The 21,252-nt window shown below is 40.6% G+C and overlaps 3 protein-coding genes across 27 annotated transcripts in view; all 3 read left to right on the top strand.

Moving 5' to 3' along the window:
* Positions 1-6,613, top strand: part of dlg1a (discs large MAGUK scaffold protein 1a) — a 92,415-nt gene extending 85,802 nt beyond the window's left edge. For 20 of the 22 annotated variants that reach the window (XM_077015012.1, XM_077015010.1, XM_077015011.1 and 17 more), the window contains 7 exons: positions 1,369-1,410; positions 2,236-2,286; positions 2,384-2,485; positions 2,630-2,802; positions 2,936-3,045; positions 3,241-3,332; positions 4,892-6,613. In XM_077015012.1, coding sequence (XP_076871127.1) covers positions 1,369-1,410; positions 2,236-2,286; positions 2,384-2,485; positions 2,630-2,802; positions 2,936-3,045; positions 3,241-3,332; positions 4,892-4,998 — 677 coding nt within the window. In that variant the 3' untranslated portion in view covers positions 4,999-6,613. The remainder of the gene's footprint in view (positions 1-1,368; positions 1,411-2,235; positions 2,287-2,383; positions 2,486-2,629; positions 2,803-2,935; positions 3,046-3,240; positions 3,333-4,891) is intronic. The other 2 variants (XM_077015020.1, XM_077015025.1) reach the window with 1 other exon arrangement.
* Positions 6,614-6,766: 153 nt separating this feature from the next.
* meltf (melanotransferrin) lies at positions 6,767-14,393 on the top strand. Of its 2 annotated transcripts, none has more exons than XM_077015032.1 (17): positions 6,767-7,784; positions 7,958-8,056; positions 8,253-8,404; positions 8,566-8,665; positions 8,914-9,099; positions 9,261-9,411; positions 9,525-9,592; positions 9,689-9,873; positions 10,084-10,249; positions 10,640-10,791; positions 10,906-11,002; positions 11,132-11,326; positions 11,489-11,642; positions 11,767-11,834; positions 11,932-12,119; positions 12,225-12,420; positions 12,624-14,393. In XM_077015032.1, exons 2-17 carry the CDS (start codon positions 8,008-8,010, stop codon positions 12,689-12,691), a joined length of 2,175 nt encoding a protein of 724 aa, XP_076871147.1. In that variant the 5' UTR covers positions 6,767-7,784; positions 7,958-8,007; the 3' UTR covers positions 12,692-14,393. The 2 variants fall into 2 exon arrangements, with proteins under 2 accessions (XP_076871147.1, XP_076871146.1); XM_077015031.1 differs by having other exon boundaries at positions 6,767-7,788.
* A 1,142-nt stretch (positions 14,394-15,535) lies between these two features.
* lrrc40 (leucine rich repeat containing 40) lies at positions 15,536-21,158 on the top strand. 3 transcript variants are annotated; one of them, XM_077015005.1, is made up of 15 exons: positions 15,536-15,783; positions 16,078-16,259; positions 16,372-16,445; positions 16,526-16,655; positions 17,041-17,161; positions 17,241-17,383; positions 17,733-17,905; positions 18,194-18,284; positions 18,390-18,435; positions 18,541-18,649; positions 19,001-19,108; positions 19,223-19,333; positions 19,448-19,525; positions 19,875-20,060; positions 20,904-21,158. In XM_077015005.1, exons 1-15 carry the CDS (start codon positions 15,639-15,641, stop codon positions 21,007-21,009), a joined length of 1,803 nt encoding a protein of 600 aa, XP_076871120.1. In that variant the 5' UTR covers positions 15,536-15,638; the 3' UTR covers positions 21,010-21,158. The 3 variants fall into 3 exon arrangements, with proteins under 3 accessions (XP_076871120.1, XP_076871122.1, XP_076871121.1); XM_077015007.1 differs by lacking the exon at positions 20,904-21,158 and adding an exon at positions 19,678-19,725 and having other exon boundaries at positions 15,537-15,783; positions 19,875-20,013; XM_077015006.1 differs by lacking the exon at positions 20,904-21,158 and adding an exon at positions 19,675-19,725 and having other exon boundaries at positions 15,537-15,783; positions 19,875-20,013.
* The last annotated feature ends 94 nt before the right edge of the window (positions 21,159-21,252 follow it).

The raw sequence follows: 21,252 nt of genomic DNA, 5'->3' as shown, positions 1-21,252 counted from the left end.
TCCGGGAGAGTCCTTAGAGACTAACGTCCAGGAGTGTCCTTAATAGACTAACATCCGTGAGAGTCTTTACGAGACTAACGTCCGGGAGTGTCCTTATGAGACTAATGTCTGGGAGTCTTTACGAGACTAACGTCCAGAAAAGTCCTTAGTAGACTAAAGTCTGGGAGAGTCTTTACTATACTAACATCCAGGAGAGTCCTTTCGAGACTAACATCCATGAGATTTCTTACGAGACTAACGTCTGGGAGAGTCCTTATGAGACTTACGTCTGGGAGTCTTTACGAGACTAACGTCCGGAAAAGTCCTTAGTAGACTAAAGTCTGGGAGAGTCTTTACTATACTAACATCCGGGAGAGTCCTTACGAGACTAACATCCGGCAGAGTCCTTACGAGACTAACATCCGGGAGAGTCCTTACGAGACTAACGTCTGGGAGAGCCTTTATGAGACTAATGTCTGGGAGAGTCCTTACGAGACTAACGTCTGGGAGAACCTTTACGAGACTAACGTCTGGGAGAACCTTTAAGAGACTAACGTCTGGGAGAACCTTTACGAGACTAACATCTGGGAGAACCTTTACGAGACTAATGTCTGGGAGAACCTTTACGAGACTAATGTCTGGGAGAGTCTTTACGAGACTAATCTCCGGGAGAGTCCTTATGAGACTAACGTCTGGGAGAGTCTTTACAAGACTAACATAGATGGTTCCGCTGCTCTCATCTTTACATGATGTATGTGCTTCTGCAGCTCTGACCTCCACTTGCCATTTAAAGGCTTCTGAGGAAGGCAGGTTTAAGGACAGGGACACGGTCCATGGTCCAACAAAATCCAGCAAACAGCAAAGAAATATCTCTGACATCCAATGACAAATCGAATGTGTTGTTCTGTAAAACACCCTTTATTATGCTTTTTGTGTTATGAATGTGCGTGTCATGTTTGTAGTCGCACTGATCCATCTCTGTGGTAGAGCTGTGCCTCTCTGTCCATGAATGTGCAGTGTTTTGTGCCTCTGTTCAGACCCCCCAAAGGACTTAGAATGGGGCTGCTGTCAAAAGGCATACAATTAATAATGTCTTATGTCTGGGTGAGACCTGTTTTTTTCCCACAGCAGGGCATTTGCAAAGCATATTTCACCCTTCCATAATGCATCCAGCTTTCAGTATGCTCACACGATTTTTGGTGATGTGAACATTCACACCCAAATATCTCAAGTGGAAAGTCCTTCACATGTCCCGTAGGTCTCAACACTGCCATCTGCTGGTGACTGACATGACTGTGTTGTGTGTTATGACATACCTGCCCTCTGTCTTCTGGGGTGGCTGTGCAGCGTTATGTTGGTGGTGCTTATGTTCCCCTTTTTTGATTTCAGAGCATGTAACCTCTAATGCCAGTGATAGTGAAAGTAGCTACCGTAAGTGTATCCCCTTTCATTTCTTCTCCTCTTTCCATGTCTGTGTTTTTGTGGGTCCTGTCACCGTCAGCTTTAGGTTCATTTGCTCTGTTTTGTTCCCACCGGCTCCCTTGAGCAAAAGCTCTCTCTCTCTCTCTCTCTCTCTCTCTCTCTCTCTCTCTCTCCTCTCTCTCTCTCTCTCTCTCTCTCTCTCTCTCTCTCTCTCTCTCTCTCTCTCTCTCTCTCTCTCTCTCTCTCTCTCTCTCTCTCTCTCTCTCTCCCTCCCTCCCTCCCTCCCTCCCTCCCTCCCTCTCACAGTGAGACCTTTGATACTAGGTCCATTGGTTATTGGTTGTTCTGTTTGGCACAGTTTTACTGTGATACACTGCAGAAATTTCACATGTTGAAAGAGACTGTTATAAATGACTTTGTTCAGTTCGCCAGGTTGTTTGCACGTTAAGGCTGGTTTTATGATTTCTCTACAGCATTACCTAATCAGCAGAGTGATAAGTGTGCATACACCTGAACATTTAGTCCAACATGACACTTACGTAAAGTAAAATAACATAAAGGAAGAGATCTTTCCTTGTAATGCTTTTTGTGCTTTATTGTTAGAATATATGAAATTGTAGATTTTTTTACATGCAGCTGTTATATCCCTATATATATATATTACATCTTGTCATCTTGTAGACAATTTGGCTTTCAGAGCAAACACACTACTATACTGAGACTACTGGCTCAGTTACTTCTCCTTTGATGTGTGATGGTTGATTCAGATCTTACCTAGGTGTATCCACTGACTTGCCTGTGTACCAAATGGTCCTGTCCTCTCTGCTCTGTCAGGTGGCCAGGAAGAGTACGTTCTGTCCTATGAGGCAGTCACCCAGCAGGAAGGTAGGTCATTCGTGTATGGCATGTTTGAACAAGGGTTTGGGTACCTGCGTGGGTTTTATTGCAAAGAGCCCTAAGTTGTGGTCCTGTGTTTGCCCAGTGAGTTATACTCGCCCTGTGATCATTCTTGGCCCGATGAAGGACAGGATCAATGATGACCTGATATCAGAGTTTCCGGATAAGTTTGGGTCATGCGTCCCCCGTGAGTGTCATGTTACTGGGACCTCATTAACTCTCCAACACTACATATAAAAGTTGGAGCTCAGATTTGAATTGTAATGCATTATATTCAAAATCTGCTAGGATTTGAATTTTTTGTCTTAATCTTAATCCCAATCTCTCTCAGACACAACTAGACAAAAGCGAGATTATGAAGTAGATGGCAGAGATTACCATTTTGTCAACTCCCGGGATCAAATGGAGAAAGATATCCAGGACCACAAGTTCATAGAGGCGGGCCAGTACAACAACCATCTCTACGGGACGAGCGTACAGTCAGTTCGAGAAGTTGCGGAAAAGGTGCGCCTCAAAACCTCTTAGCTGCACAGACTGCAGTGAGACGTGGTTGCACATGCAGCTCTGTTGCTTTTCCTTGAAGCTCTGCGTTGGGCTGCAGGATGGACGTGGTGCTCAGTTTTCCCTTCGTTCTCAGGGCAAGCACTGCATCCTGGACGTGTCCGGCAACGCCATCAAACGGCTCCAGCTAGCACAGCTCTTCCCTATTGCCATATTTGTCAAACCAAAATCCATGGAAAATATTTTGTAAGTCAACATTGTGTTCACTGTAGTCTTCTGATGCAATTTTTAAACAGTGGTTAATTTACTGTAAAGTGAATTTCTTTCCCTAAATGTGTATCACACTATATCATTAAGAGTAATGTATTACTGGGATTGTAATACCTATCAAGTGTCATGTTGTGTCAACCTATTCATGTTGTTTCTACTGTTCTTTACCAGAGAGATGAATAAGAGACTATCGGAGGAACAGGCCAAGAAGACCTTTGACAGAGCCGTGAGGCTAGAACAGGAGTTTACAGAGCACTTCACCTGTGAGTGTAAAGATCCAGAATTACTACAGGTTCAGAGCATAACATAAATGGAAGGTCACAGTGGATTCCGTGACTATTCATTCAAAATATAAAAATTAGATTATAAAATTAGATTCAGTTATACTTCATTCATACACAAATTTTATTTTCAAATTCTAGGGGTCACAAGGTTGTAAGGTAGGGACTGAGACTTCCTGCAGAAAAATAGCAAATCTTGGTACAAGGGGAAAAAAACTACTAAAACAAACTACTGCACTCGGGGTGTGTTCAGACCCGACAACTTAGGTTTGATGACCCCTGGTGTGATTGCTCTGTTGGTGTGGTTCGTTAGAGCAAGTGAGAACACTGACCTTCAAATCCTATTGTGCACCAAATAAGTGAAGTGAGACCCCCTGAGGATGGAATTCTCATTCCCGCTTCCAAACGAACTCTGAAGCATTTTGTTTGAAGTATTAACACAGCAGTATTAACTCAGAAGTTGCTATTCCACTGCATTAGTACAGGTTCAACTTCTTACTCTTGGCACCAGTACGTTTTGCATTGCGGATGTAATACAACAGGAGTAAAATATCTGCAGTAAAGTAAACCATGACCTCACTGAACCTTCCTCGCTCGGTGAAATATAATCTTGAACAAAAAGGTTCTGGCAATGATTTGGCAAATACACAAAGCACACTTGCACTAGCTGATGCTTTCAGTGTTTTGCTCTCACCTTTTCAGTATATTTTATTAACGTGAAACCATGGATAGAAGTCATGAAAAAAATAATCTTACCAGGTACATTCCACAGTTTTTCCCAAGGGAAAACCTAATAAAGGCAAGTTGGGTTGAGAGTCGAGAGTTGAACTGAACAGTGGCTGAAAAGCCACAAAGGGACCAAACACAGGACTTGGTGTCAAAATGTGGAGGAATTCCTGCTACTGTTTTGACTGCTTTGTGCATTTTAATGGCTCTCTGGTTTCAGCTAGTACATTGTTTCATATGATTGTAAATACATCAGGACTGAACTGCAATGATGCTTCACTTTCTGATTTGGTCCAGACTAAAGAAACCAAGCTACAAATATAAATAAAATATGACCTACGATTCTCTGACATTTTCAGAAACAGCTGGAGAATATTTTTTTACATTAGCTCATATTTAAAGTCTTCAGAGAAACGTTGATGATGCTAGAGGACCCAGTTTATCGCGATAATGTTGCGCTCTGGGCAATAAAACGCTACAATTAAAAGTCTTCTAGGAGCATAGATGTATTACTATTTCAATGAAGTACATGTCTTAACAGTATTAAATGGAAAAATATGTGCAAATCTTTTTTTATATATTACTGAATAACTATAAATTCAATCGTTTATGAAATACATTTATTAATTAACGTTAAGCCTCAAATTCCTTCAATAAAAATGTGAATTTGGACTGATGGTCACCTTATGACCAATTAAATAGACAACAGATTACTTGATTAGTTAAAAATGAAATAACCTATAAATAAAGCCCCTTTAAGGGTTAATTCAAGGGTCACTTGATTTACTTACTGTCTCCATGTTTCTAACTCCTAGCCATTGTACAAGGGGATACATTGGAAGAGATCTACAACCAGGTTAAACACATCATTGAGGAGCAGTCTGGACCATACATCTGGGTGCCTGCCAAAGACAAACTGTGAGATGGGGCAGTTCAAGAAACCTGTTTTTTTTCTTGCATTTGTTCTGGTTTTGTTTGCTTTTCTTTCTTTTTTTTTGTTTTTGGGTTTTATTCTACCAACCAGGCCTGCTGTGAGTTGGTATTCTGACCCTAGTGCAGGACAGACGCTAGCATCACAAGACGTGTGTGGAACTGGCCAGTGACCACCACTTTCAGCTAGCATGGTCCCATGAAGACTCTCGTCTGGAGCTCCACATTTCTGACTTCCAGGGGGAAGGGCTATGCCTAACCAGCACCTCATTGGAGAGATTATATAGTACAGATTCCTTAATGTTTAAGGGGGGTAACTTTTGGAAGGAACAATAAGGATTTTATTGCATATACATCTGGGTTTCTTTTTCTTTGTTTTTCGTATTAACGGAAGCATTCGTGTGTATGTTTACCTGGAGAGTACACGGAGCAACTCTTTGCACGTTTTAGCATTAAAGCATGTATTGGACAGTTCTTTTCTAGTTAACATATGTTGTACTTGAGTTTTTCTTAGACATGTATTTGCGCTGCATTAACCATAGCCACAAAAATTGCTTTTCTCACATATACTACCCAAAATCTTATAAGAGAATTAACTTATGCAACTACCCCCGTGTTCCACAACTGCACAAAAAGAGTGTTTTTCTGACGTCCTAGCACAAACCACGATGCTGTCTCAAGAGTCCAAGGATGTTTGGACACGGCTGTTTTGCTGAAGTGAATAAGTTAGAAACAAGGTACGAAGTGGAATGGAAATAGGTTCCGGCTTTCTATAGAAAAGCCAGATAAGTGTATTTTAGGACAGGAGACTGCAAATATGAAAGAATGAACTGTACACTGAGATTTTAACAAATATTTAATCCTCAGTATACTGCCTATTTTCTTATAATAAAACTCTATATTGAGCTTTATGTAAACTATACAACTATGGAAATAATTTCTTTATATTGTTAAACATATATTAAAATATATGAATCTATATAAATACAAATGAAAATATATTTTCCTTTACTTTCACCACAACCTCCCAACTTTGATTTCTTCCTTTTCTTTTTTGCATAATGTAACTAATATGAATTTCACGGCCCTCATCAAACACACGCCAGGGCACAGTGACGGGCCGTCATCTGTGCTCACAGCCGTTTGATCAGAGCACCTACCGGCAGCCTGTTCTGCTTTGCTCTCTTCCACATGAATTTAGTCGTGTGTTTCATGTGATGTGCATGGTTTTAAAAGCAATAGTATTTATAATATGTACTAAATAAGTACAAGGGAAGTAAAGGGTGAATTTGTGTTTCAGCTGGAGTTGTGAAAGTGTGAGCCATGGAAAGTCAGGGTCGAGTGGACGTGGTGGTTATGCTAATAGCTGATGAGAGGCTCGCTGTGGCACTCTCAAACATGAGCCTTTAATTCTCCACTGGAGGGCGCTCTCACAAAATCCACCTCTTATTCTCATTCTCGGAGATGATTGTTTTCTAAGAGACTGCCTCTCTACCATTTGACGCTTTCTAACTCGTTTTTGACTGGACTTTGTAAATAACCTGCCAACCTGATTCATTCCACTTGTCAAAAGAGGAGAACTGCTAATAAAAACAAATCTCACGCTGTTTCTATGAACGCATCGTTCTTTATGTTCTGACTGGCACAGGCTATGTCCTTGGCGCATGATTTGCTGACAGACATCATCTAGTCATTTTTAACACTAAACATTAAAATATGCAGTAGTACATAAATAAAGCATGCTCATAAGGAATACTGCATAATGACAAAAGCTCAATTTGCCCAGTTAAACTTGTAGGTGCAGTTAGACTTCTGACTCTTTTCTCAGCTGGTTCGCAGGAAAGAGTGCAGGAATCTGGGTGAGTGGTCCCCCTGACCTCCTCACACTCATCATGTACAAATCCCAGCAACATTACTGTGCCTGATAACCTTGTAGTTACTCCCACAACTGTACCACTACAGCGTCAGTCTTGGGGCAGAGTTGACTGTTGTTAGACACCGATTATCTGCTTTAGTTACCTTTAGTTTAGATACTGATTAGTCCTGTAGTTGTAAACGCACCTTTGATTAAGTATGGCTACTGGAGGGGCTGGTACATAACTGGACACTCAATACACCTATAAGACAACTGGATAGGTGGACGACTTGGTGACCAGTGAGTGTAGGTACAACAGGTGTTTCAGAGGTGTGTCCTGTTTCACAGTTGTATATTTAAAAATAATAATAATGCTGCTTTTGTAAAAATACAGGTGGGAACTGTCCTGGGCATTTATACCAAGCACACGTCCTTCCTGCTATAAATCCATGTGCAATATGTTTGTTTTGTGTACTGAGAACTCCCTGCATGTTTGTAAAAAGGAACTTTTCTACAGTTCACTCACATGACCACATCATATTTGTGTAAACTACATAAATTTAGTTCACCCTGCTGTCAGCTGCAGTTCTTAACCATCTACAGGCATACTTAAAAAAAGTTTAGGTGTAGTGCAAAAGTTGAATAAAATTATAATACCAATTGTATATTGCACATAGATAGATAGATTTTTAAATCAAATGCGTGGGGATTGCAGAGCTGTCTACTGTTTTAGTATCAGGTTGACACGTGGTGACTTCAGGTAGACTTCTTCATTTGTCCGTCCTCGCGGTGGAGACACTCTACACCTGGAGATTCTTCTACACCATCCCTTCTTGTTCACCTCAAGGTGGAGTTTGCTGTGCCGAATGAAAGCCTCTTCTGTGTAACTCCTGGGCCCCCGCCCGCTCCTCGGACGCGTCAGCGTAGGTGTGAGCTAAATGAGGTTACTGTATACCTTTAGGAATTTGCAGAATTGGGTAGAAGTATTTGTATAACTAAAAATCTCGACAACGCTTAAAAAAAACTATCATTACATTAACTATTCACTTCTGGTTTGGGCGAATTACCTTGTACTTTGTACTTTGATACTGGGTAGAAAGGTGACGGTTACGAGAGTGAATACATCTCACCTTCCCGCTGTGAACCATGGTGCCGTTGGTCTTAGTGGGCGCGCTGCTTGTCCTAACATCGAGAGGTAAGGGACACACAAAGACAAGTCTATGGACTAAGGAGCATAATGTTACATACTTCAATTATTCTATTTTCACTCGCCCGTGTTTAGTAAAAAAATAAATGAACGAATGAAACCGTATTTAATGCAGCAATGTAATCATAATTGTTGGTTTGCGGTTGTCCATAAACTGATGTAAAAATCCGAACATTTTATATAGCGTCTGGACAAAGTACCGTAAAATGGTGCGCAATCTCACAAGAGATGACCAAGTGTAAGGCCATGGCAGAGGCTTTTTCCAACGCAGCGATTCGTCCAACACTTAGATGCGTCTCTGCTACTTCTCTGACGGAATGCGCTCAAAAACTAATGGTATGTAAAGAAACCAGTTCATTAAACAATAATCTTTTAAAAGCATATGAATTAATGCTTCAATAATTAATGATTGAATTGATTTTGATTGTGCTTAGCTATCGTACTCTTAAATGGATTTTTATTTTAAAATGCTATTCATAGTCTACCCTGTGTATTAGAACAAGGAAGCTGATGCATTTGCCGCCGATGCCAAAGACATCTATGAGATTGGAAAACAAGCTACGTTCAAAATAGCTGCTGCAGAGACTAATTTTGATGGTATGACCCTTCCATCTTTACAGTTTTACATCAGCGTTCTGGCTGATGCATTGGCCTACTCCATCTGTAGTCTACATTTATAAGGCTGCCAGTAAGGATTAACTGAGGAAAAGTTTTGTTGAGATCTTAAGATTTTTCCATTGCATGACTGCTTGCTGCAAACCATATAAAGGTTATATGGTTGCCTTTAAATAGTTTGTGTATATTTAGATACAAGTTCACGTGGCGTTGAACTCCTTGCTTTGTAGGGGAAGGAACGACCTATTATGCAGTTGCCGTGGTGAAGAGGACAAATTCTGCTATTAATATTAACAGCCTGAAGGGAAAGAAGTCCTGCCACACGGGCCTGGATCGCACAGCTGGCTGGAACATGCCCGTGGGGTACTTGGTGGACAGTGGAAGGATGTCTGTCCTGGGCTGCAGCATAACACAAGGTGGACCCAGCTAGTGCCACATCCCCCCAGTGTCATTTGATGTTCTGTGTTATGACTATATGTTGGTTAGCAAAGGGTCCTCATCAGCTAGAAAATATCAAAGGGACATGGGGGAAAGTGGACGGGGGAGGAACCGTGCGTTTGTTTGTGCGGGTGTCTAGGTGTCGCAGACTTCTTCAGTGCAAGCTGTGTTCCGGGAGCGATGGGAGAGGCCCAGTCTCTCTGCCAGCTCTGTGGAGGTGATGAGTCTGGAGGCCATAAGTGTGAGATGAGCAGTCAGGAGAAATACTACTCATATAATGGAGCCTTCAGGTGTTCCTCTTTGGTCCACGGTCTGCACATTCCAAAAAATGAAAAAAGAAAGTGTTTGATGTACATAGTATATGTGCAATCATCTGAATATTGGATGTATTTATTCTCCACAGGTGCCTGGTTGAGGATACAGGAGATGTAGCTTTTGTTAAACACACCACAGTTGGTGACAACACTGATGGTAAGCATTGTGCTGTAGGGAAACTCTTCAATAACGCAACCTGATTGGAAGAACATCTCGTACTCATATTGACCTGACGGGAAAATGGAATTGCAGGTAAAGGGGAGTCCTGGGCCCAGGGCCTCCTCTCTAAGGACTATCAGCTGCTGTGTCCGGATGGGACCCGCAGTGCTGTCTCAAATTACACACACTGCCATGTGGCTAGGGTTCCATCAAGAGGTATTGTGGTCCGTAATGACATCAACAGCTCTGTGGTGTACTTCATGCTTAAAGAGGGACTGGTAAGAACTTCCGACACTGTGCTTTCTCACACGTAATGCATGCACATAAGGCCACATGGTACACGTGGTATAGCCCTATATAGCCCTCTAATCTAGTGTAGTTGCGTTTCCCCTTGGCTGCCACTGATAATGATTAACTTATGACAAATAACTGCATAGTCAAATAAACATTTATATACATTAAATGAGCTGTTTTATCTTTCCCCACAGCAAAAGTCTCACTTTCCAATTTTCTCCTCAATGGCTTTTAATGGTACCAACCTACTGTTTAGTGACAGTTCAGCAGGATTTGTCCTTGCTCAAAATGAAGACTACATCAGGTGGATGGGTTGGAAATACTATAACATTTTAAAAACTATGGACTGCTCACCCACAGGTTAAACCCCCTCCTTTTAATTGTATTAAAATCAACCTGCAGTAAAACAGGCAAATTATGCTATAAATGGTGAATCTATTTGGACACAGAAAATGGTATTTGATATGTAACAGTACAGATTATTCCTAATTACTTTATTCATGTATGCATTTTAGCATTTATATGAACACTTTTAAAAAGTAATTCCAGTGTGTTTAGTTATTATAATTTTTATTTATGCATTCATGTAGAAAGTATAAACAAATCTGTTCTGTACCCTCCTGTGTGTGTTGTGTGTGTGTGTGTGTGTGTGTGTGTGTGTGTGTGTGTGTGTGTGTGTGTGTGTGTGTTGTGTGTGCGTGCACGCGCGCATCCACATGTATCTGTGTGTGTGCATGCGTGTATTTGTAGATGTTCCTGAGTTTCTCCGCTGGTGTGTGCTGTCTTATGGCGAACAAAGTAAATGCGTAAACATGGCTGAGGCCTTTAAAAGTAAAGAACTCATTCCCTCCATTCAGTGTGTTCATGGAACATCTGTGGAGGACTGCATGCAGAAAATCCAGGTGGGCCATTCAAGAACATTAGTTTAGATGTTGTCAAACGTCCTCTGTGGAAAACATTACACCTTGTTTGACTCAGGTATGCCTATGCAATTGGCCTATAATGCATTTTTGCAGAATAAGGAAGCTGATGTCATCACCCTTGATGGAGGCTACATCTACAAAGCAGGGAAGGAATTTGGCATGATACCTGCTGCTGGAGAAAGTTACACAGGTTAGTCCCAGATTCAAGATGTCTCTATATTATATTCAAAAAGTATTACATTGCTGCATGATTTTGGGAGACTGTATCTAATGTGATTCTACAAAAGCACCTAACAGACCAGACTGTGTCTTGTTTTAGAGGATGGCGATGGCAGCGTCTATTATGCCGTGGCCGTGGTGAAGAAGGGCACTGAAGGTCTCAAGAGATTTGATGATCTTAGGGGGCGAACCTCCTGCCACACCGGTTACGGCAGGACTGCCGGCTGGAACATTCCTATCAGCCTGCTCATTGAGAAAGGTCTCATCAGGCCACAACAGTGTCAAATAACCCAAGGTTGGTGAACACTGCCCTTCATTGTACCAGAACTGCTGCATTTCATTTCAAGGTCTCTGTTACTACTACTTGTGTATTTTTCTTGTGCTATTTATCAAACATATCGACTGCTACTGACAACACTTTTAGATAGCAAATAATTGTCTCGTTTTTTCACACTAGCTGCTGGAGACTTCTTCAAAGCCAGCTGTGTACCTGGTGCCAATGAACCTGGTTTTCCCAGCAATCTTTGTGCTCAGTGTGCTGGAGATTCCAGTGGCCAAAATAAGTGTGTTAAAGGCCAGGACCTGTTCGATGGTTACAACGGAGCTTTCCGGTATTTGTTTACCTGAATGATCATTTATGTTGTACAGTATTATTTGTGGAGTTCTGGGCATTAGGATATTGTTAATTGTTTGGCTAGAAGTATCTTAGAAAGATCTCACACCTTCTACTTTCAGGTGTTTGGTTGAAGGGGCTGGTGAGGTTGCCTTTGTGAAACATTCCACAGTATTCCAGAATACAGATGGTGAATCACACTCAGCAATTCCTTTAGTTGATCTAATGGCAGGAATAAATGAAAAAATAACAAAGTCGTCAACAATTTAAAGTGTTTTAATTTTCAGGAAATGGCACAGATTCTTGGTCCATTAGTTTGAATTCAAGAGACTTCCAGCTGCTGTGTTCTCAAGATAATCGTGCTGAAGTCACTCAGTACAAACAGTGCAACCTTGCCCGTGTCCCCTCCCATGCCGTGATGGTACGGCCCGACACCAGACCTCACATCATCTTCGGACTGTTAGACAAAGCTCAGGTGGGCATTATTTACCCTTAAAATATAATAATTTAAGAATATGATAACGAAGGTGGACATTTTGCTTTAGTATGCCACTTATATCTTTGATTTTCCTCTCTTCAGATGTCCTTCGGAGTCAACTCTGACTCTGACTTCAAGATGTTTGATTCCAGCAAGTATGAAGGATCAGACCTAATTTTCAAAGACTCTACAGTGGGATTTATTGGTGTGGGGGAGAAAAAGACCTATGAGGACTGGCTCGGCCAACGTTACACAGACGCCCTGATCGCCATGGAGTGTACTCTCCCCTCCTCTGCAGGTATCATGTATCATCTCTAAATGTGACAGATAATTTCTCCCACTGACAGCATCCTTCCATTATTTCAGCAGTGGGGGTTTTGCACGTGTGCATGTGTGTGGGTTAAGTAGTGATTCGGAAGGATTCTGAGTCAGAGGGAGTGATTCTCTCCCTTCTTCTCTCACTATGTATGTATGGTGGGTGTTTGGTCTCTCTTGTTACAGGCTTGTGTTCGACTTCACTACTGCTGGTGGGGAGTTTGGCTGCACTTGCATCTGTTCTGGCTGTGTAGCAGGTCTGCCAGCCAGGCACGGCTCTCAGACATTTCTGAAGTGGAAAATTGATTTTCTCATGCTACAAATCACATATACATCAGAATTTAGCAAATCATTATCCTCAGGATAACTCATCTCAACTTGTTTGAAGATTATTAGATTAGCCTTGCACAGTCATTGCTTAAATACACAGAATCTCATTTTATTATGTTTCATCTAGCATTTGAAGCAGAGTGATTTCTTAAGGGCTTTTGTTGGTTTATTTTTTAAGCCAAATGTTTTTTTCTGATGAATTGGGGTTGGTTTATTTGATAGTAATAATATGTCGGTGCCAAGCACATAAATTACTAAAATGGTGAGAGACAAACCTACTGAACTGAAAGTGCTTCAGTTAAAGAGGACTCATTTTTAGGGTTGAGGTTTCACATAAATCACACTTATAGCCTTTCATACATACTCAAAACATTTTATCTTCATGCCATAGAGAGATTTTTAATTTTTTGGGTTTAAGTGCATTTTGTCTGTTTTTGCTAAGATAGTTGCAAAGTGATTATTATTTAATTAATGTGATGTTAATTGTCCATTTTCACTGTAGCTGCAGCACCATTGTTTTTTAAGAGTACAAATACTTGTTAATAATTATTGCAGTGATCTGATTAGTGAGGGCAACCGCCATATCAGCACATATGCATTACCTGTTAAAGGGTTCAGTGTTTTTGTGAGTTCCTTATTGAAGAAATATTGCAAGGAATATTTATTTTCTAATACATCCGAGCTCACCAATTTCACTGAGTGTAAGTCAATGAGTAGGGCATGCACTGGTGTTTCACGCACTGGTGTTGAGTAGTCTGTTTTCCAAAGATGGTGAAATAGCAAGAATATTTTACCTCTAGTCATTTCAGGGTCATGTTTTCAGAGCAACAACAACATATTTTGTCCACTTTTGTCTTTTTCAACAACATCTCTGTCCACTTAGCAGGAATTTGCAACCTACTGTACCAACTGTAGTATCAGACCCAATTTAATTTCCATTCGATTTCAACTTTTGTACATGCATTGACTTAATGTTGCTTTCACTTCTGTTTCAGATCACCATAATGTATGCATTTCACTCATTTGATTTCTGTTTCAATGTGGCTCCAGATTTATTTGTATATGATGTCCAGATACCATTTCAGTGTATATGTACTGACACATTGATGTGTTTTACTGTGCTTTATTGTTATACAGCAATTTCTTTAATGAAATTATTGAGATGTAACTAATATTTAGTTGCCAGGCCAGTGTGTCTGCTGAAGTATTATTACATATGGTCCCGGTGAGGGTTCATTGCTATTTTTTTCAATAAATGCACCTCTTTATAACCAGGATTCCAATATCACATTGTGTTTTTAAGTTTCAGCCTGCCCAATGTGTTTAAACTTTGTTTCAACTTGAGACCAGGACTAAAGTAAATAGAAATAAAACACCAATATCTGTGTAATACACTGCACACAACATATACATTTCTTAAATTTTGAAAATGCAGAAACTGGAAACATCTGTCTAATACCTGAGCTGTTGCTGTAGGAGGTCTTATCAGTCCCCGGTTACACAACACTGCTTATCTAATAATCTTTTTGCTGTACAAAAGGCCCAATGGAGATGTAAGATTAAGGGGAAAAGTGACGTTGTGGTTTATATTCAGGGCCAGAGTGGGACACTTTTTCAGCCCGGGAGTTTCATGACCAAATCCGGCCCAAAATTATTTTCCCCTCCCAATCGGCCCAAACTAGAGATTGACATGAGCCGGCCCATCGGGAATCCTCCTGAATCTCCCGATTAGCCACTCCGGCTCTGTTTATATTTATTATTTATATATGATTTATTCAAACTATTATGGCTCCTCTGTTAAGTGATTTGTAACTGGTTGGGAGTATTAACGCTGAACAGTAGGCCGCATAGTGAATGTCTGTTCAGGTTGTGCATGAATGACAATGTAACAGTGACATTGCCTGTTTTTACTGAAACCCCCAGTCGTTTTGAAAATCACCCTGGCCTTAAGTGGTGCTCTGGCCAACACATCAAGTTCAATTAAGTGTAAAAGTCAAACTAGCGCCTCTAACGTCACTTCGGGTAAATGCCTTCCTCAACGCAGGCTGAAGTAGCACTTCTTCAGAACACATCAATGTTCAGAGTCGTTCTAAACATGTCTGATGAAGTGTAAAAGAGATCAGAGTATCTGTTAAAACAATTTTCAACAATATGGATACACTATAGATTTTGGATATTAAAGGATTTTATCCTGCACTGGTCTGTGAATGTGCAATAAATATCAAAGGTTATGTACAAACACCTTTCTGATCTACTCATTTCAACTGACTGTAAAAACTGTTTTTTCAAAAAAAAAATCCTTATTCTTTGGCATATAACTTTTAAAAACTGTAATGCAAATAGTTACTTTCCCTGGTAACGAGATGCTTTTATTATAGAGTAATTCAGTTACTAACTCAGTTACTTTTTTTGAACAAGTAGTGAGTAACTATAACTAATTACTTTCTTAAAGTAACGTTCCCAACACTGGAAACCACTCATACAAAACAGTTTGATTTTAGGTCTAAGGAGATAGAATCAAATGATTGCCTTTTTCCAAATCCAATACAGCAACACCATCTGCTGGGCTTTCTGGACACTCGACAATTAAGTGCTCTAATTATGTTTATTAAGCATAAGAGCAAGCAAACGGTACGTAAGGAAGGAAGCACAAGTTTTCTATATTTATTGTTGTTATTTGTAAGTTGTTCTTAATTTCTGGGTTTTTTTACAGTTACGCCGTTAGACTTTTATTGTAAAGAAACCCACGTGCATATTAACGTTATTGTTGTTGCAACCTTCACATACTATTTTATCTCAACCGTCTTAATGCTGTTAAAGTCTACAGGTGTCTAGGTTTTAACCCTATAAATCGAAGCCTTCGCCACTTTCATGTCTCGTTTCAAAAGAGGAGCAAAAGTAGACTCAAGAGCAGGGTTTAGGCAGGAGAAAGAGGAATGTCCTGTGCCGTACGGATTGCTAAAGTCCGCCAGAAAGAGCGGGCAGCTCAATCTGTCTGGGCGCGGTCTGACTGAAGGTACACAAACCAGAGACCCGCCGTGTTTCATAGCTTCTCACCTGCGCCTGCAACCTTTACATTTTCAGCCAGATCATGTACGCTAACACGTTTAATTGAACAAATGTAGTGGAAATTAGCATTAGTGGAGTAACGTTAGCTTACCTAGCTCGCTAGTTCTACAGTGGACGGACCGTGTTTGACGAGCTTTAGTGTCTGTAGTGTTGGTTATATTGTCAACACTGTAGATCAGCTATAAAATGAGTCAGTAACACCAACACATATAATCCCGTGTGTCTCATCGTGTCTAACTAGTTCCAGAGAGCGTATGGAGGCTGAACATAGACACACCAAAGGAAGGCCAGCAAGACGTGTCCTTCACAGGAACAGACAGGTGGTGGGAGCAGACAGACTTGACCAAGCTTCTGCTCTCCTCCAACAAGCTCCAGACCCTCTCTGAAGATGTTAAACTTCTACCTGCATTGGTGGTTTTAGATGTAAGCTGCTCCAGAATCTGTTTTCAGGGGACATGTTCAAGTGACTTCGTTGTTAAATAAGCAAATAATAAATAAATAAAATAAAGAGCATTGTGTCAACTGCCACTTCCAGATTCATGACAACCAACTCCGAACACTACCAGCATCAATTGGTGACCTGCAACAACTGGAGAGGCTCATCCTGAGGTAGATTCATCAAGTTGAGTTTCTGTCCCATCTACACAATCTTAAATGTTACTTTGTAACTGTCATTTATTTTTTCCCAGTCATAATAAGCTGACAGAATTGCCTCAGGAGATTTGGAAGCTGACAAACCTACGATGTCTCCATCTGCAGCAAAATCTGCTCGAACAACTGCCAGAAGATTTGGGGCAACTTTGTCACTTGGAGGACCTTGTGAGTATTTTAATAAAACGCCCTCCTGAACTTTGAATCTTCACTTCAAATAGGCTCAATAATGCAGATTTGTGAAATAATTTGTAGCTTGTCTCATATAGACTGTTACAAGCCTGCTTGTGTCACAAAGCTTTGCGCTTATATAAAGCACAGATAAACATACATACAGAAACTGAGTTCAAGTTAATATAGGCAGAATGTATTCAAAATATACTTGCAAAATATTATTTTGAGTTAGGATATTTGCTGCCATTTTGGGTTTCATTATAATGGCATAACCCAAGTTATTCAAGTGTCTTTATTGTTGCTTTAGAAATACATCATAACTTTCATTACTCATGGATTGATGTATCCATTTAATGTACAATATTTTTTTAATTCACAGGATCTCTCCAACAACAAATTAACAGCTATACCAGACAGCCTGGCAAACCTCAACCTCGTGAAACTCGATCTGTCCGTCAACAGTTTGAAGAGCCTACCGCCCGCAATCAGCCAGATGAAGAGTATGTGTCAGCACAGCTGTGCCCAGTTTCTCTAATACTGTTTGGGAAAAAATATTTGCTAAACCCTTTCCTCCTATAGACTTGAGAATGCTGGACTGCTCTCGCAATCACTTGGAGACAGTGCCACGTGTCCTGGCCCAGATGGCTTCTCTCGAGCAGCTGTACTTGAGGCACAACAAGCTCCGCTTCCTCCCGGAGCTGCCTTCCTGCAAGACGCTCAAGGTGTTTATGGATCAGCAGCATGAAACGTTTTTTTTTTTTTTTATTAGGCTGAGTCATGGGTAATGGTAGGCAGTCAGCACATTTAACATGGGTTCAATTTTCCTTCAGAGAAATGTTGCCAATATTAAGGCAATCTTTCTTCTTGTGCTTTACGGCACCAAAGGCCTTGAGACATACACAATATTTTCTTTAAAGCTTTTTGTGGAAAATACATGGTCTGACAAATTTACATGGTCTGACATGTTAACAATACGGATTCCATGTATAGATTGGCAGTAAACCAGCTTAAGTAATCAAGCTTGAATTATAACAGAAAACACTGAAATTGTTTGGGTTTTTGTCTTGTTAGGAGTTACATTGTGGTAATAATCAGATTGAGGTCTTGGAGGTGGAACATCTTAAACACTTAAGTTCTCTGAGTGTCCTGGAGCTCAGAGATAACAAGGTGAAGATTCTTCCTGGAGAAATAACCCTACTGCAAGCCCTGGAGCGACTGGATCTTACTAACAATGACCTCACCAGGTGCTGGGCGTGTGCTTTCTCATGTTTAACTTTGACAGCCCTTCAGTGTTTTCCATCCTCATTCAAATGTGTTTAGCAGCAAAACAGTAATGTTGTTTTGTCTAAGAATCTGTCACCTTACACAATCTGTAGTGTCGCCATACTTTTCTGTGTAGTGTGTTTTCGGAGCATCCCAGTCAAATGGAGTTAGAATGCTGATTAATGCCAATCCAGTAGTGGATGGTGACTTTGATACTATCTTTCTTCGATTGAGCCGCAAAACTATTTTCTGCCCCTTGTGTGAAACAGTGTGCCATGTGGTCTTGGCACCCTGCCTAAGCTGAAGTCTCTGGCTCTGGAGGGCAACCCTCTGAGGACGATTCGCCGAGAACTACTCACTGTGAGTGCTCAGGATATTTAAGCACTGGTAGAACTCAGCATTCTTTGACCTTTATACAGTGGTTCTTTTTGTAAAATACTAATATACTCTTTCACCATATCACAGAAAGGCACAAGTGAGCTCTTAAAGTTTCTTCAAAGTCGGATACAAGGTATACAAGGACTTTACGGTTCCTGTACATTTCACATTATAGACACAAAGAATAATGGATGAATGCACTGCTGTCAGTTTCATTTTCTCACGTGTAATGTTACAGAGCAGCCGGATGGTGAGCCCACAGAGCAGCCCAACACAGCGATGACTCTCCCTAGCCAGGCCAAGATTAACATGCATGCTGTCAAAACTCTGAAGACGTTAGACTACAGGTATATGTCTCACTGCCTCAAAGTGTTTACAGAATATACCATTTATCTTGAATATAAATACATAGAAAACATTCTGCACTTTGACAACTATAGCTACAGTTACAGATGCACTTATATAATGCTACTTTGCTACTATAGCTGCAAGCATAAGGGTCGACTTGTAAGGCCTTTCATAGACAAAAAGTAGGATTTATATTTTAGTCAGGTGATGGCCAAAGAGATAATATTCAATTCTTTTTTTTTTTTCTTAAGCATTTTTTTTACGTAATTCTGTCATGTTGTGTAGTATATGCAGTCAAGGCTTTTGTAATGGGCCATGGGGCTTTTGTTTTATCCACTTCCTTTTCATAGTGAGAAACAAGAGGCTTGTATACCCGATGAGGTGTTTGATGCAGTCAGTGACAGCGTTGTTGCCAGTGTGAACTTCAGCAAGAATCAGCTGTCTGCTGTCCCACTCAGGTATGGATCCTGGGGGGGGGTGTTTGTGGCCCACGAGTTATTTTGGTATATTCCACAAAATATTAGCAACAATAGTTGCAAACTTTTAATAATCCGGTTATCTAATTTGTCCAGGATTGTGGAGCTGAAAGACACTCTATCAGATATCAACCTTGGATTTAATAAGCTGTCTGTGATTCCATTAGAGTTTTCCAAACTTCAACAGCTAGTACATGTAGACTTCAGGTAAATACTATGATCATGTCTGCCTGCAATCTCTGAAACAGGATATAATGCTAACAGAACAGCAATCAATAGAGAGGAGAATGCACTAATGTCCAATAAATTGGAATTCCCCAGAAATAATCTGTTAACATCACTGCCAATGGAAATGAAAGCTCTTGGCAAGTTACGGAGTGTCATCTTGTCTTTCAATAGGTAAGTCTGAAAATCACTGAGCCCACTCTTGCATTAATGTGGTGTTAAATACCCCTCCACTAAACTGGTGATTTCCTAGTTTCAAACGGAACCACTTGATATCAATAGGTAACGCCACAATTTCATCTACTTTTGTGATTCCATGCTAGCAGAACTAAAGACCTTTTTATCAAGAGTAAGAAATAAAACCACTATTGCAGGTCAGCATTTCAACATAGAATCAAATTCATCCTTATTTTTTTATATTCATTCCATTATATTTATTGCACTTCTTTGCAAGTTTTTTATTTTATTTATAAGATTGTTATAAATTCTAACATGATTTATTGCTATTTATAATCTTCATTAGACTAAAGTCTTTCCCGGAGGTGCTATACTGCATCTTTACCCTGGAGACAATTTTAATCAGTAACAACCAAATAGGAGGCATTGATCCAGTCCGTCTTCAGAGGCTGGATAAACTTTCCACTCTGGACCTACAGAACAATGACATTATGCAGGTGCCTCCAGAACTGGGAAACTGCACCAGCCTGAGGTACGCACAGCAAACACTGAAGGCATACAACTCCACAATGCATGGTGTGATATAGCAAAGTCTTGGGTTTCAGTAGATGTTTGGTCTTATTAATAAAAAAACAAAAACAGCTGAATGTGTTGTAGGTACATATGCAGGGGGCACTGTCGCTCCCTTTAGTGGCCTGCAGGCTTGTTGACTTGCAGGTGGCTGTAAAACATTGACACATTGCTAAAATGCAATGCATTATGGGGACTGACATGGCCCAGTTTCCTTCCAGTGAATCACAACTGCAGAGGTGTGGTGAGAGGGGCCTTTTTTTCGCCAGTCACATGTAAGCTGCACAACTACAGCGGTGCTTCATATCCAGACATCATTGAGGAACATGAGATGGCTCATGGATGTATGGAAAGGGTGTTATTTTATCTACAGTGTAGCATGCAGTGTAAGCAAAGGTTTTGCCTCCTTTTTCTCACACCCTTCCTAGACCATACTGGAGTGATATTGAGAGAGCGTTTTTAGCTTTTCCCCTGGACTAAAGTCACAATAGGTTATTTGAAATTGAGTAGGCCGCTGTTGACGAAAGCACATTTGTGGCCCTGATGATAATTAACTGACTGTGGCATCTCGCCGTCTGGAGCCGTGCTGGAAATGCCACTTGTTCATGAGTGGGTCATTTCCAAATGTACTAAAGAAACACAAGCAGCCCTTGTAATGTTGAGTGTCTATTGCTCAACAACACCAGATGATCGCTAATGGCATGTAATGAGCTTTTCATGCTACTGAAGCATAACGGAGCATGCTAGTTTCTTCAAGTCTTGTAGTCTTGCACGATATGGATCTTTGTTTCTTACCCCTTGGCAGGGATCTGATGCTTGATGGAAACCCTTTCCGCAATCCCAGAGCTGCAGTTGTAGCTAAAGGAACAGATGCTCTTCTGGAATATCTACGAAGTCGTATTCCTACATGAATTTAGCCCTTTTAGAGGCTTAGCTACCACTGCCACAAAACGAAGACACCATGAAACTACTTCTGCAGAAGACTGGTATCCCTTTTTTCTGCATACCTGGCCTCGTGGCCTTAATTGGTATATTTATAATAAAAAAAATTGCACTGATCCAGCTGATCAGTTGTTCTCTCATTCATTACCGACTTTGTACTTGTTGACCAAGCAGACAATAAATGAGGTGACAGGATTGGTGCTGCCTTTCAT

This window comes from Brachyhypopomus gauderio, chromosome 8, assembly GCF_052324685.1.
Source record: "Brachyhypopomus gauderio isolate BG-103 chromosome 8, BGAUD_0.2, whole genome shotgun sequence".
NCBI lineage: Eukaryota > Metazoa > Chordata > Actinopteri > Gymnotiformes > Hypopomidae > Brachyhypopomus > Brachyhypopomus gauderio.
Note: the sequence above shows the minus strand (reverse complement) of the source record. Positions and strands in the feature narration are given on the sequence as shown.

Bases quoted from the DNA above. Each gene is read 5' to 3' on its own strand.
- meltf (XM_077015032.1), top strand. From the start codon at position 8,008: ATGGTGCCGTTGGTCTTAGTGGGCGCGCTGCTTGTCCTAACATCGAGA. The intron at 11,327-11,488 runs GTTGGTGAACAC...TTTTCACACTAG, and splicing joins ACAGTGTCAAATAACCCAAG to CTGCTGGAGACTTCTTCAAA. The intron at 11,835-11,931 runs GTGAATCACACT...TTTAATTTTCAG, and splicing joins AGTATTCCAGAATACAGATG to GAAATGGCACAGATTCTTGG.
- lrrc40 (XM_077015005.1), top strand. From the start codon at position 15,639: ATGTCTCGTTTCAAAAGAGGAGCAAAAGTAGACTCAAGAGCAGGGTTT. The intron at 18,285-18,389 runs GTGAGTGCTCAG...ACCATATCACAG, and splicing joins TTCGCCGAGAACTACTCACT to AAAGGCACAAGTGAGCTCTT. The intron at 18,650-19,000 runs GTATATGTCTCA...TCCTTTTCATAG, and splicing joins CTGAAGACGTTAGACTACAG to TGAGAAACAAGAGGCTTGTA.